This window comes from Scardinius erythrophthalmus (genome assembly GCF_964197995.2).
Source record: "Scardinius erythrophthalmus genome assembly, chromosome: 11".
NCBI classification, from domain to species: Eukaryota; Metazoa; Chordata; class Actinopteri; order Cypriniformes; family Leuciscidae; genus Scardinius; species Scardinius erythrophthalmus.
Window position 1 is genome coordinate 7,326,341 of NC_138231.1, and position 15,554 is coordinate 7,341,894.

At 37.3% G+C, this 15,554-nt stretch overlaps 1 protein-coding gene across 9 annotated transcripts in view; it reads left to right on the forward strand.

Annotated features, from left to right (window-relative positions):
• Positions 1-15,554, forward strand: part of mark3b (MAP/microtubule affinity-regulating kinase 3b) — a 71,887-nt gene that overhangs the window by 35,719 nt on the left and 20,614 nt on the right. For 8 of the 9 annotated variants that reach the window (XM_081379243.1, XM_081379240.1, XM_081379242.1 and 5 more), the window contains 6 exons: positions 1,730-1,795; positions 1,908-1,978; positions 5,413-5,469; positions 7,644-7,880; positions 8,174-8,293; positions 13,824-13,923. In XM_081379243.1, coding sequence (XP_081235369.1) covers positions 1,730-1,795; positions 1,908-1,978; positions 5,413-5,469; positions 7,644-7,880; positions 8,174-8,293; positions 13,824-13,923 — 651 coding nt within the window. Of the gene's footprint in view, positions 1-1,729; positions 1,796-1,907; positions 1,979-5,412; positions 5,470-7,643; positions 7,881-8,173; positions 8,294-13,823; positions 13,924-15,554 lie in introns of those variants that run through there. The other variant, XR_014031122.1, reaches the window with a different exon arrangement.

A 15,554-nucleotide genomic window follows, 5' to 3' on the forward strand; every position in this document is an offset into this window, starting at 1 on the left:
ATATTACTGTTTTGTGTGTCATTTTAATTAAATAAATGCAGCCTTGGTGCGCAAAAGAGGCTTATTTTAAAAACTTTAGAAATCTTACCAATCTAAAACTTTTGAACTGCAGTGTGTGTATATATACACAAACATTCATGTATTTCGAGAGGGATTGAGCCCTCGCAAGTTTCATTGAGGAAAAGGTTTTGGAATGACGTCAGGATGAGTAAATAGTGGCAAATTATAATTAAATAACCTAACAGATTTATGATGACCTATTTTCAGAATCACTAAAGCTTTAGTGCGTGTTTGTGTACTCAATCACTCAATCATCGCTGTCACAGAAGCAGAGCGCTGCCTTCGCTGGCATTCACGGTGTTGCTAAATTTAGTGTGCATGTTGGGAGTACATGTTTGATGTTTTTGTGTTGTCGGTTACTGTTACTTAAACCTGGCCCGTCACTCACATTTCAAACAGCGTTCAGTTACAGTAACGTTTTCCCGGAGACATGGCATATGTCTGTGCAGTTGCAGGTCAACAGGGAAGAGCTCTGCAGGCACACTGTGAACTGAATTACATTTCAGCTCATTTAGATGCTATAAGAGTACAGATGGAGAAATGGTGATTAAAATGTTGAATCAAAGGATATTAGAAAATGCTATGTTTTAGGAAGGAATGTCCAGGTTATATTCCAACCTAAAATCAAAAGAGTAAAATTAACAATTCAATTTGTTAATTCGTTAGGTATAGTGAGCTTAAAATGAACATTAGTTTTGCTGCATTTATTAATACTGTTACATTCTTAACCTTGCAAACTGTATAAAAGAACATTTAGTATATTTATTATGAGCGAACATAATTTTAACAGTGAACAACAGTATATTTATAAATGAACACAACCATTGAAAAGCAACATTTAAAAAAATATTAATTTTATTTAGCAAAGACGCATGAAATTTTTTTTATTTAAAAAAAATGCTGTTCTTTTGAACTTCCAATTCCTTATTGTTTCCACCAAAATATTAAGCAGAACAACTGTTTTCAACATTGATAATAATAAGAGATGTTTCTTGTGCATCAAATCAGCATGTTAGAATGATTTCTGAAGAATCATGTGACACCGAAGACTGGGTAATGGTCTCAATTCTTTTGTATATATAAATACACACATATGCATTATATATTTAAAAAGTGTTTGCATGTATATACTGTACATATATTTATACATCATTTATATTATATAAAAATATAAATATTTTATATATAAATAACACATTTTTCCTAAATATATACATGCATATGTGTTTTTATATATAAAAAATAATTATCTTAATAAATATGTATATGTGTATGTACATATATATATGTGTATATATATATATATATATGTATATATATATATATGTACATATATATGTGTATATATATATATATATATATGTATATATGTATGTATGTATGTATGTATGTATGTATGTATGTATATATATATATATATAATATATATATATGTATGTATATATATATATATATATATATATATATATATATATATATATGCAAAAAAAAAAAGAAAGACTAGACATCAGTAACCTCAGTACGTCATCATCAGTAACTTTTACTTCTGTTTTGTGGTGCGCTCGATGACAGACAATATTTGCCTGCAATACAAGCAAAAATGTATTTTGTGCAGTAGGATAATTGATTATTGATTTTAATGTGTCTCTTTCTCTGTCTCTTTCTACAGTAAAACTCTTTGAGGTCATAGAAACAGACAAGACACTTTATCTTGTGATGGAGTACGCCAGCGGTGGTGAGTTTGATGGGACGCTGCCTCTTATGTTATGTAATCTTGTGCAGACAGGCCTGTAATTCTACATAATGAAGCGTATGAAAGTGAGAATGTGCATCTCTTCTCTCCACAGGGGAGGTGTTTGACTACCTCGTAGCGCATGGACGCATGAAGGAGAAGGAGGCCAGAGCTAAATTTAGACAGGTACAGTACTGCAGTGTGCTGGATACAGCCCTGTCCCGCCCTCTCTCTCTCACCCGGGCCGTCCTGCCCATTCACACAGCTGTGAGCTGCAATTGGTTGGCACTTGTGTGATTGGCGGATGATCGTGTGGCATCTGCGTGAAGGGTTTCCCAGTGGGCCGTATGTGGCCCATATACACGACTTTTGGTTTGGGGTCAAAAACGAAATATAGTTTGAACAGTTTATGAACCACTTGTGGAAAACCACAAACCATCATCAAATCTAATTTGCTGACATCACAGTAGTTTCAGAATCTCAATCTCAATCAGATCAACACTCAACTTGACTAGTGTGCCCAATCAAATGTCTATATTAACAGCAATTTAATAACATCTTTAACATTAACATATTCAGGATAACATTATTTGACTGGAAATTGAAAATTGTACACAAAATTAAATTAGATGTAATTCTGTTAAAATAAATATCCCTATGTGTGACCCTGGACCACAAAACCAGTCACATGGGTAATTTTTTACCATCCGAAAGCTGAATAAATAAGCTTTCCATTGACGTATGGTTTGCTATGATAGGACAATATTTGGCTGAGATGCAAGTATTTTAAAATCTGGAATTTGAGGGTGCAAAAAAATCAAAACATTGAGAAAATCGCCTTTAAAGTTGTCCATTTATGATCGCGATTGTGCTGCATTCACTCACAAAATTAAATGTTTTATATATTTACGGTACAAAATTTACAAAATATCTTCATGGAACATGATCTTTACTTAATATCCTAATGATTTTTAGCATAAAAGAAAATTCTATAATTTTGACCCATACAATGTATTGTTGGCTATTGCCACAAATATTCCCGTGCGACTTGTGACTGGTTTTGTGATCCAGGGTCACATATATTTTCATAATGATCTGATTCTACTTATTAAAGGGGACATATTATGCCCCTTTTCACAAAATGTAATATACACAGTATTCATTACATACTGTGACGGTTTTACACACTGTGAACCTACATAATGAAGGTTTACTCATTTTGTGTTGTCATTTTAATTCGTTTTGATTGTTATAATACTATTTTTACACAAATAAAATACAACTTTAATTGCACAATTATTTAAGTAACAATTTGAGTTGAAGACTCCAGCCTTTATCAATGTTCTAGGTTATTTATATTGTTCTACATAAAGGTGGTCACGTTTTATGGTTAAAATCATTTGACCATCCAAACACTCCCTTTATCTTAATGATCCCATAAACGTTTGGTTGTGGAATAAATTAATCACGGTTAATAAACACATATGGTGATATTGGATTTACTTTAGCATTTAGCTAAATGCGCCATCAACAAAAACATCTCCAGGTGTTTAGTGCGGTGAGAGAGCTCTAATGAGACAGTCACACACTGACAGCATCATTTGCTCTGTTTAATTACCTGAAGACCCCTTTCAACCTCCCTCCTTCCCACTGAGACCCATTGGTCTAATGGACGGGTACGGTGGGTTATCCCGCAGCTGATGCAGACATCTGTAGTCATAGCGATGGGGTCTCCCTCTCCTCCTCTCCTCTGCTGCTGTGGAGACAGCTTATCTGGGTCAGGCATGAAGCACCGCTGAGATTTCGGAGCGGAGCAGAAAAACGAACGGATTCTTTCACCAGCCGGAGAAAGAAATGGAAATCTGTCCCACTATCTGATGTCTGGGACACCGTCCACCGACAGAGCTGCATGAATATTAAACGGTATCGAGAATGTTGCGTGATGGAGAACGAGAAGAGAATACCACAATTATAGTGAGCTTTACACAATAGAAAAAGTAACTTCAAAAGTCCATATATTCAGGATTCTTTGTTCAAAAGAACAGCAATTGTTGGAAATCGAAAATGGACAAAATTAGCTTGTGCAATTTACATATTAACAGACCAGAAGACATACAGAGCATCAGCTTTCGTTTCGGCTCTGACAGCGGCAAGATCACGCCAAACACGCCGAGTGTGTGTTAGAAACCAGGAATGGTGAGAGAACATTGTGTTTGGTATGTTTTTTTATCTTCAAACTGAACTTGGGTCTTCAAATCTCGTCTTACTAGTGCGCTTCTCATAATGTTTACGCATTAGGTCAGTAGACGGTCTTTTGTGGCTGTTCGAACGCTTTCAACCACATGCGTGTTTACGCTACAAAAGCAATCTGGTTGAAAGCGTTTTTGACTACATCTGGAAGTGGTCGAAAGTGGACAAGCTCAAAACATTTTAGACCCTTATTCCGCATCTACCAAAACGCATCTTAAAGGGATAGTTCACTTTGAAATTAAATTTTGGTATGTTTTAGCTTACCTCAAGGGCATCCAAGATGTAGGTGTCTTTTTTCCGCAGTAGTTTAAATTTTGATATTTTTAGGTCAAACCGTTCTTGTCTGTCAGTCATATAATGCAGGTCTATGGTCACTGTCTCAAAGAGCATGCACAGAGTCCAAATTAAAACAATTCCCCATCGTCCAAATTAAAAAATTCCCCATCGTAAGTACACATTGATGGCCTAAGACACGAAACGAGCGGTTTGTGTGAGAAAACGAACAGTATTTATATCGTTTTTAGCGACATCTAGTGTATATATCTATGCACCAGTCTGCGCACACGTCACACACCAGGATGCACAAGCGCCCTCAGATCACTTGGACGTGGCTGTGTATAAGAGCTAAAAACGATATAAATACTGTTCGTTTTCTTACACAAACCGCTCGTTTCGTGTCTTAGGCCATCAATGTGTACTTACGATGGGGAATTGTTTAATTTGGACAATGGGGAATTGTTTTAATTTGGACTCTGTGCATGCTCTTTGAGACAGTGACCATAGACCTGCATTATACGACTGACAGACAAGAACGGTTTGACCTAAAAATATCAAAATTGAAAGTACTGCGGAAAAAAAGACACATACATCTTGGATGCCCTTGAGGTAAGCTAAAACATACCAAAATTTAATTTCAAAGTGAACTATCCCTTTAACACCAGGTGTAAACAGGACCTGCAAATCTTTACTGTCACTTTTGATCAATTCAATGCTTTCTTGCTGAATAAAAGTATTGATTCATTTAAAAAAAAAAACATCACTGACCCCAAACTTTTAAATGGTAGTGTTGGTTAAATTTTGATTTGGTGCTTCAGAATGTGGGTGTAAGATTGAGGAACCTCATTTCTTCTATAAAAAACTCAGCGTCAGTTTCAGCAAGCCTCTCTCTCCCCCCTCATTTATCATCCTGGACCATGTGTCAGAACCCACAGCACACATGCTCCCCCGTCCAATCAATGGCATTCTGGGAAAAAGCGATGATGCCAGTTAATTTGGCGTATTGGCTGTTACACCACACCCTGTCTGTCACCCAGTCAGTTCTGTCTCTCTCTCCACGTTCTAAACCTCCTTTGTCTCCTTTTCTTCTTCAGATTGTTTCAGCGGTTCAGTATTGCCATCAAAAACACATTGTCCACAGAGATCTCAAGGTAAGGTCACTTGAGTGTCGTTGTGTCATCTTTTTTGCCCTCTGCAAACGAAAAGTCATAGGTTCATCTAATTCCAACGCTGCTATACTGTCAGAAGTCCTGCACGTAGATGCTCCTTTTGTAGCAAAATGGGGCTCAAGTCAGTGCTTTGATACAGACTAAATGGTCAAATCAATAAGCAGCCATGTCTCTGAGCAGGACAGAACATGATCAAGAACCCCTGCTTCGTCTTTCCCGTCTCCCTTACGTCTGCTTTCCCTTTCCGAGTCTCCATGCTCCATTACACACTTTGTTTCCAGACTGATGCTCTGTAAATGATGCATGAGGCCAGTGTCTCGTGTGAAGGAAGCCAGGTGGAAATGTGGCTTTTTCTTATTGAGTTGTGTGCTTTCACTCTCTGGATCTGTCTGTGTTAATGTTGGTTAGGAACTGGAAGAAGCCTCTTAGAGAAATTACATTTACATTATGCATTCGTTGAGGTCTAAAGATGGGATTTAAAATCTAATTTAAACCTGGAAAAAAGCAGTGGAATTTAGAATAGTATTTTTCATAACAAAGAACATTAGGATGTAAAATTAACAAGACATATTTTAGATTCGATGGTCTCTGCTCATTATATGTTCTTGGGTGAAAAAACAGATTCCCACAAATGACCAGGTCACATTTTTTCGACCACATAGATTTATTTTCATCTTTCTATCTCTCAGAATGGAAAAAAAGTTACACTATTTGAGGGGTCATGTGCATTTGACTTGTTTATGGAGGATTCTTACTGCTCTAAGATTCTAAAATATCAGTCATTGGTATCGATCATTGAGAACCTTGGGTACAGATGCCAGCTTATTGTGCTGGTGTTTGGTAGTCTAGGTCATGTACACAGGCTGGCGATCCGTGGACTTTGCATTGGGGGGATTTCTAAAACAAGGGCCAAACAGTTGGCAAAGTACTGTTCAATCTCAGCAATGTTTGTTTGGAAGAGGCGATGTTTCCTGTACCCTTAGAACAGGTTTAATCTATAACAATGTGCTGATCTGTTTTAATCTGTTGGATTATTTAAAAAATTTGATTCCTAATGAAATTTGACTTGTAATGTGGAATCAAATAAAGTATATAAAATGTGTGTGTGTGTGTATACTTGAAATATTTTTTATTTGAAATATTATTAAAATTATTTAATAATAATACAATTATTGTATTTAATATATTTTTTAAATATAATGTAAATAATGCATTACTTAAAAAAAAAAAAAAAAAACAGCAAATCTGGTTCTTAATAATGCAACAAATCTTAATGGCTCTAATTTGATCAGTATTTATTATTTGCAATTTAATTAATAAAGTAATTATCATTCTTATTTCTTCCCTCCTTGTACTTTTATATACTGTATGATAATAATCTAATTTCTCTTTGCACTTAATTATTCATAAACTCCTACCGAGCAAACACAATATACTCAAAGGCTGCGTTTACACTGACTGGTACAAAAAAAATCTGATTTTTTACTCGCATCTGACACAGATCGGGATTTGTTGCACACGTGTAAACACAGAAATCTGCACGAGATCCGTTTTTTCGCATCTGATCTGAGCCACTTCCAAATGTGGTTTTGAATCAGATACATATCCGATATCTGGAAATCTGACCTTCATTTAAACACAAATATCCAATTCCAAGCCACCACAAGGCGAGGGAGACACATTTGCCCACAAAGATAGCTTTTTAATGTTGTATTATGAAGCAGACGTGCCTGTATGCGCTCGCTCACAGCTTTTTTTAATGAGGTGGAAACTTTATAAAGGAAAGAAATTGCGCACTCACAGAAACATTCAGGAGCTGGTTTTCAATCTCTGCCCCGTGAATTTGATAAATAAAACAGTTTCACTACTGAAAGCTACATTATATTTCTCAGCAATGAGATAATAACTTTGCTGTAATTAAACCAACAAGCTTCACTATTAGGCTTCTCTCTCTCTCTCTCTCTCTCTCTCTCTCTCTCTCTCTCTCTCTCTCTCTCTCTCTCGGGAATTCATTCGAATTTATTAAAAAAATGTATCTTACAGCACTACTCTATTTCACTTCAGAATTCTAGATCTAACGAGCCGTAGAAAAAATAACAGAGAAAATTACCTTCAAACTCTCAGCTTCACACTATTTCTCTTACTCTCTCTCGCAGGCAGAAAACCTACTGCTGGATGCAGATATGAACATTAAGATCGCAGACTTCGGTTTCAGTAACGAATTCACTATTGGGAACAAACTAGACACGTTTTGCGGCAGCCCACCGTATGCCGCCCCCGAGCTTTTCCAGGGCAAGAAGTATGACGGGCCGGAGGTGGATGTGTGGAGTCTGGGGGTCATACTCTACACACTGGTCAGTGGATCTCTGCCCTTTGATGGACAGAATCTAAAGGTTAGTGTGCTCAGCCCTGAAAGGTCACTTTTGCCCTCCTTCACAGAGAATCGTACAACTGAGAAGCCTGTGGATTCGTGTTGTGACTCATGAAAAATGCTGCATGAAATCAGTGATTTGTTAAAGCATTTAAGCCATAAGAGGTTATGCATTATAGTGGTTTTAAGCACAATGCAAAGGTGAATTGTGAAATCATTGCATCATGCAACCTCTCGTAGTTCATTACTTTTATAAAATAGCAGTAACGGTCAATAAAAACAATGGTAATGCCAAAATGATCTTTTTACCTACAGGAACTTCGTGAGCGGGTGTTGAGGGGCAAATATCGAATTCCCTTCTACATGTCGACTGACTGTGAGAACCTCCTGAAACGCTTTCTGGTGCTGAACCCTGTCAAACGGGGCACACTCGAGGTGAGAGAACGTGGTAAACCTGTAAATATACATGGCACTTTCCATATATGAAGTGACAAGAGATACTTTAGCATCTTTAGTGTCACATCTTTAGTGGTTTTCGAATGCGCATGCGTCGCGTCTGAGCGCGTTGTTGTCTTTGGAGCTCCATCGATTGATTTATAATTCTTGATTTCTCTTTAAACTCACTTACAACGAACATTTTCTACTTTTCCTCACCTCATAGTTATAACGCGGATTGTTGAGTAGACGCGTCTCAAGCCTAGTGATCCAACGCTGGATACTCTTATAGGTTACGTCCGTGGATCACGGCTGAACGCGTCTTCTCCGCACTCATTTAAGTTACAAACAAACATTTTTTCGCCTATCGTGCGTCTACTCTACACCCGTACCACTGAAAAGACGGATTATATCCAAGACTTAAGCCATAAATTAGTATTAATATTGATAGCACCACTGGTAGCGTCGTTGCTAACTTAACTTACTGTCCATCTGTTAAAATGGCGAATATATCAAATGTAAGTAGTCTACCTTTTGGTGCAGGTGAGGACACATTTGAGCTGCACGCGGTGCAGTCTGAGCTGGAAGCTGTTGAGAAACAGATCCACGACCTTTTAGTAAGAAAAGCCGAGCTGATAGACCGGCGTTTGGCTCTCGAAACATCACGTGCCGAGGCACACAAATCAGAGATTAATGTTACTAACCCGCTGACTCCGACCTCGTCTACTCCGTGCGTTCCTCAACATCGGTCCCGAACGTCGAGGTCGCGATCAGCCATGGTCTCGTTCACTCCGGCTCCAACATGCCATCACGAAGCCTGGATTTTTCCGCAGCGGAAGTCGCGAGTCAGGTCTAGACCAAGAAAACTCTCTCCGACCCTCCCGGTTTTCGAGATATCCACACAAAACCGCTTCTCCCCTCTTCGCGAAACAGAACGCGATGCTGTGATCATCGGCGATTCCATCGTTCGACACGTACACGCTACGTTAAATAAAAGTAAGGTGCATAGTCACTGCTTTCCTGGTGCTCGTGTTTCTGAAATCGCTGCTCACGTTCCCGAGATTCTGAACGAGCGCGTCGGAACCGTTGTCCTGCACGCGGGAGGGGCCGACATCAGACTGCGCCAAACGGAGGTTTTGAAGAAAGACTTCAGGAATCTGATCGATACGGTACGCAGCACATCGCCTGATATAACGATTATTGTGTCAGGACCGCTTCCCACGTATCGACTAGGTCATGAAAAGTTTAGTAGATTATTTGTGCTTAATGAATGGTTAATGTCATGGTGCAATGAGCAGAAACTTCTCTTTGTAAATAATTGGAATCTGTTTTGGGAGCGTCCTAGGCTTTACCGTGCTGATGGCTTACACCCAAGCAGATTCGGATCGGATCTTCTGTCAGATAACATCTCCAAAATGTTAAATACCTTTTGACTAGTAAACAAAAGTCCAAATCATAGTCTCTGCTGCACCAATTTAACTGATATAAATAGTGTAGAACATTGCATAGAAACTGTGTCTATTCCTCGTTTAGTGAGATCAAATCATAAATCTACTGCAGGATCTAGAAAAAATCTAATTGTTATTAAACCAGAAAATGTTGCTATTGGTAATCAAAAACAATTTTTAAAGCTAGGTCTTCTAAACATTAGATCACTCACACCTAAGGCAGTTATTGTAAATGAAATAGTCACAGATAATAGCTTCGATGTACTTTGCCTTACTGAAACCTGGCTTAAACCAAATGATTATTTCGGTTTAAATGAGTCTACTCCATCAGGATACTCCTATAAGCACGAGCCCCGTCTGAATGGTCGTGGCGGCGGTGTTGCAACAATCTATAGAGATTTTCTCAATGTTACTCAGAAAACGGGTTATAAGTTTATTTCATTTGAAGTACTTGTACTAAATGTTACGCTCTTAGATGTTCGAAAAACATCCCTATTATCTCTAGCCTTGGCTACCGTATATAGACCGCCTGGGCCTTACGCTGATTTCCTAAAAGAGTTTGCAGATTTTCTCTCAGACCTATTAGTTAACTTCGATAAAGCATTAATTGTTGGAGACTTTAATATCCATGTAGATAATCAAAATGATGCGTTAGGGGCTGCGTTTACAGATTTATTAAACTCCTTTGGGGTCAAGCAAAACATTACCGGACCGACTCATCGATTTAATCATACACTCGATTTAATTATATCACATGGAACCGATCCAACCGATATAGATATCATTCCACAAAGTGACGATGTCACTGACCATTACATGGTAACTTGCATATTACGTACTCCTGTAATATATCATGCTGCGCCGCGTTATCGATTAGGCAGAACAATCCTTCAATCCACCATAGATAATTTTTCAAACAGCTTATCGGATCTGTCTCAGCTGCTCAGTGAACCCAAACAAACAGATGAACTTGAGGAATTAACTAGCACTATGAGCACCATTCTCTCTGGATCATTGGATATTGTTGCGCCCATTAGATTAAAAAAGGTCAGAGAGAAAAGTAAAGCACCATGGTACAACAATACTACGCGTGTTCTAAAGAGAGAAACCCGTAATTTAGAGCGTAAATGGAAACAAACCAACTTAGAGGTCTTTAGAATCGCATGGAAAGACAGTATGTCACGTTATAAAAAGGCCCTAAAAGCGGCCAGGGCTGAGCATCTACGCAAACTAATAGAAAACAACCATAACAATCCTAAGTTCTTATTTAACACTGTGGCGAGACTAACAAATAAACAGATGTCTCCTGAACAAAGTATTCCATTACAGTTTAGTAGTAATGATTTCATGAAGTTCTTCACTGAGAAAATAGAAAACATCAGAACCACAATTGTAAACGTTCAATCCTCAATCGCGCCTTATAATTCAGCCTCAATTATCACGCCGCAAGAACAATTACAGTGCTTTTCAACTATAGAACAAAAAGAGTTAAATAAATTTATCATTTCCTCTAAAACAACAACATGTTTATTAGATCCCATACCAACTAAACTATTGAAAGAAGTGTTACCTGTAGTGGAAGAGCCTCTCCTCAATATTATTAACTCTTCTTTATCTTTAGGTCATGTTCCAAGAACATTTAAACTGGCAGTTATAAAACCTCTCATTAAGAAACCACAATTAGATCCGAATAATCTAGTAAATTATAGACCCATTTCAAATCTACCTTTTATGTCTAAAATACTAGAAAAAGTTGTGTCCGCTCAACTGGGCTCTTTCTTACAAGAAAATGACACCTATGAAAAGTTTCAGTCTGGATTCAGGCCGCATCATAGCACTGAAACTGCGCTCGTTAAAATCACAAATGATTTACTTTTAGCTTCTGACCAAGGCTGTATCTCAATATTAGTTTTACTTGATCTTAGTGCTGCGTTCGATACTATAGATCATACAATACTCTTAGATCGACTACAAAATTATACTGGTGTTCAAGGACAAGCATTAAGCTGGTTTAGATCGTATTTATCTGACCGCTACCATTTTGTTTATTTAAATGGAGAAAAATCTATCATAACTCCAGTAAACTATGGAGTGCCGCAGGGATCTGTGTTAGGCCCTCTATTATTCTCAATATATATGCTACCACTTGGAAATATTATAAGGAAACATGGAATTAGTTTCCATTGTTATGCTGATGACACTCAAATCTATATTTCATCACGGCCAGATGAAAACGCTAAATTATCCAAATTGACAGAGTGTGTTAAAGATATAAAAGATTGGATGACGCATAATTTTCTTTTATTAAATCCAGACAAGACAGAGGTACTACTTATCGGTTCAAAAAACCACCCACAAAACCTCTCACAATACAACTTTAACATAGTAGGATGTCCTGTTACTTCATCCTCTACAGTAAAAGACCTGGGTGTTATATTAGACTGCAACCTGTCTTTTGAAAATCATATTTCATATGTTACAAGAACAGCCTTTTTCCACCTTAGAAACATTGCTAAACTACGTAATATGCTATCAGTTTCTGACGCAGAAAAGTTAGTTCATGCATTCATGACCTCGAGACTAGATTACTGTAATGCGTTATTAGCCGGTTGTCCTGCATCCTTAATAAACAAGCTACAGTTAGTCCAAAATGCCGCCGCTAGAGTTCTAACTAGATCAAGAAAATATGATCATATAACACCGATTTTATCATCCCTACATTGGTTACCTATAAAGTCCCGTATTAATTACAAGGTATTGCTACTGACTTATAAAGCCCTAAACGGCTTAGCTCCAGTCTATTTAACCGATCTTCTATCGCCCTATAATCCATCGCGCTCTTTAAGGTCACTAAATTCGAGGCTTTTGGTCATACCTAGGATATCCAGATCCACCAAAGGAGGGAGAGCATTTTCACATTTAGCACCAAAACTCTGGAATAGTCTTCCGGATACTGTTCGTTGCTCAGACTCGCTCTCCCAGTTTAAAACTAGATTAAAGACGCATCTCTTCAGCCAGGCATTCATATAATACTTTTAATCCTACAGTTAAATCCGACCTCTAGTTCATAAACGCCAGAGGAGAACTGGCCCCCGACTGAGCCCGGGTTCTCCCAAGGTTTTTTTTTTTTCTCCATTAGGTCACCTGATGGAGTTTTTCGGTTCCTTGCCACTGTTGCCTTTGGCTTGCTCAGTTGGGGATATTTGGGGATATTTAATTGAATTAATCAATCAACGATACTATTGATCAGCATTACCGAACGTAGACGTTCCACTAGAAACAAACATTGATGTATTGTTCTAATTTATTACTGTGAAGCTGCTTTGATACAACCTGTGTTGTGAAAAGCGCTATATAAATAAACTTGACTTGACTTGACTTGACTCACATGATCCTTCAGAAATCATTCTAATATGCTGAGTTCCTGCTCAAGAAACATTTATTATTATCATCAATGTTGAAAACAGTTTGCTTACAATTGGTTTCTGATGAATAGAAAGTTAAAAAAACACACATATATATATAAATATCTCACAGAGGCCCAGGAAAACGGCGCCCCCAGTGTTTGAGGGCTGTAAGTGCAGGTTATTTGCGGTTCACTTTAGGGCCAATGATGCACACGCAGAATCTTATGTCTATTACAGGAAACTCAGAATGAAATGACGTCCGCTAATGAATAATTGAGGATTTTAGAGATGTCACTGTGCACTCAAGCATGTGGTGTTCACTCCCTGATCGTTATGTGGCTTTCATATGGGCCACTTCATTCGCCACTTTATGCAATGAAAGTTATGAAAACTGAACAGGAATTATACATATACAGATATATTTGTGTGTGCATTAATGTGTATATACATCCATGGATCTAAAACCCTAAGATTTACATTTGTCAGAGTCATAGTTGCTTTGTACAGCAGTGTTATTGCAAAAAATCCGTCCCACCTTTAGGGAGCATGATTGTATTTTGTGTCAAGAATCTTCCAGCTGACCCACTTTAAAACATGTATTTGGTTTCTTGCATAATCATGCATATTCGTGATCTAGCAGAACATCTCACACTGCCCTGTGTATGTCTGTTTCAGCAAATCATGAAGGATCGATGGATCAACGCAGGCTGTGACGAGGATGAGCTCAAGCCGTTTGTGGAGCCGGAGCTCGACATCTCGGATCAGAAGAGAATTGGTATGAAATCAACACTCTTAGATGCAATTATTTGTTGAAAATAAGCTAAATACTATAAGAAGGGGGGCTTCAAAAGTCTTTAATGTGATTGCTTAATTTTTATTTTATTTATATTTTTTAACTTGGCATACATAAAGCAAAAGCTTTATTTAAAAAGTCCCCCTGTAGTCAATAAATGTATCCCTTAAAAATCTTGGATCACCAAAAGTACATATTTAAAAATTGTTCCTTGAAAAAAATTCTTCATGCCTTAAAATAGCTTGAATGTAACTCAACACCCTTGCCTCATTTAGTATACGCGGTTCTCTGAATATGAATATTCAAACCGTGTTTTTGAGACTGTCTGTCACTGCAGTTTTAAGGAGAAAACACTCAGCAATGGTGCAGTCTTATGAATTTGCCCATGGTTTGTCTTAAAACATATTGAACACCACATAGACATATAAACAACATTAAAAGCTTGATTTTAAGATTATTCTGTCGCTTCAGGGCGATTGTGCCAGTGAGAAGTTCATACTGCTCTCCTATGGCTACAAGCTGCTGATGATCACATGTTCCTGACTGCAGCTTCCACAAAATTGTTTTAAATTACAAAGCAGAACCCTTGGTTTTTTAAATGTAACACTTCCCAGTTTTTTTCATAATGGAGGAGAAGGGTCATTAGTTTAAGAGTCGAAACATACTTAACTCAACGCAAGTATGTGAATGTTAACTCTCCTAACTACACAAACTTGATTTCATGCATTGAATTCTGTCAGACCTCAGTGCATAACACATTACAAGTGCACATTGCATTTTTAGTGTCGCTATTAGCATCAGTTGACGTCTTCTACAGTCAGTTTTCTGCGTCAGGTCAACTTTTGAAGAGAATCTTGCTGAGCAAGTTAGTTAAAGTTAGTGAAACTGTTGACATGTTTATAGTTAGCTACACTACAGTTTAAAAGTTTGGGGTCAGTAAGATTTTTAGTGTTTTTAAAAGAAATCTCTTAGGCTCACCAAGCCTACAGTACATTTATTTGATCAAAAACAGTAATATTTAGAAATTTTATTACAATTTAAAAGAAATGTATTTTGAGTATATTTTAAAATGTAATTTATTCAAAATTGTATGAACCCTGTCAAACGGGGCACACCCGAGGTGAGAACGTGGTAAACCTGTAAATATACATGGCACTTTCCATAAATTAAGTGACGAGATGCTTTAGCATCTTCAGTGTCACATGATACTTCAGAAATCATTTTAATATGCTGATATGATGCTCAAGAAACATTTATTATTATTATTTTCAATGCTGACAACAGTTGTGAAGCTTAACATTTTTGTGGAAACTGTGATCAGTGTTTTTTTTTTTTTTGATGAATAGAAAGTTCAAAAGAACAGCATTTATTTGAAATATAAATCTTTTGCAACATTATAATTGTCTTTACTGTCACTTTTTATCAGTTTAGTGCATCCTTGCTGAATAAAAGTATATATATATTTTTTTAAACATGTACCTCTATAGTAATGTCCGGTTTAATTGCACATTTGAAGACGACTGTATTGTCCCCTTGAGTACGGGGTTTTGTTACCGCCACAATAACGCAAGCTTTCTTTCTGTTTTTAGCTGGATGGACAATAAATAATCCAA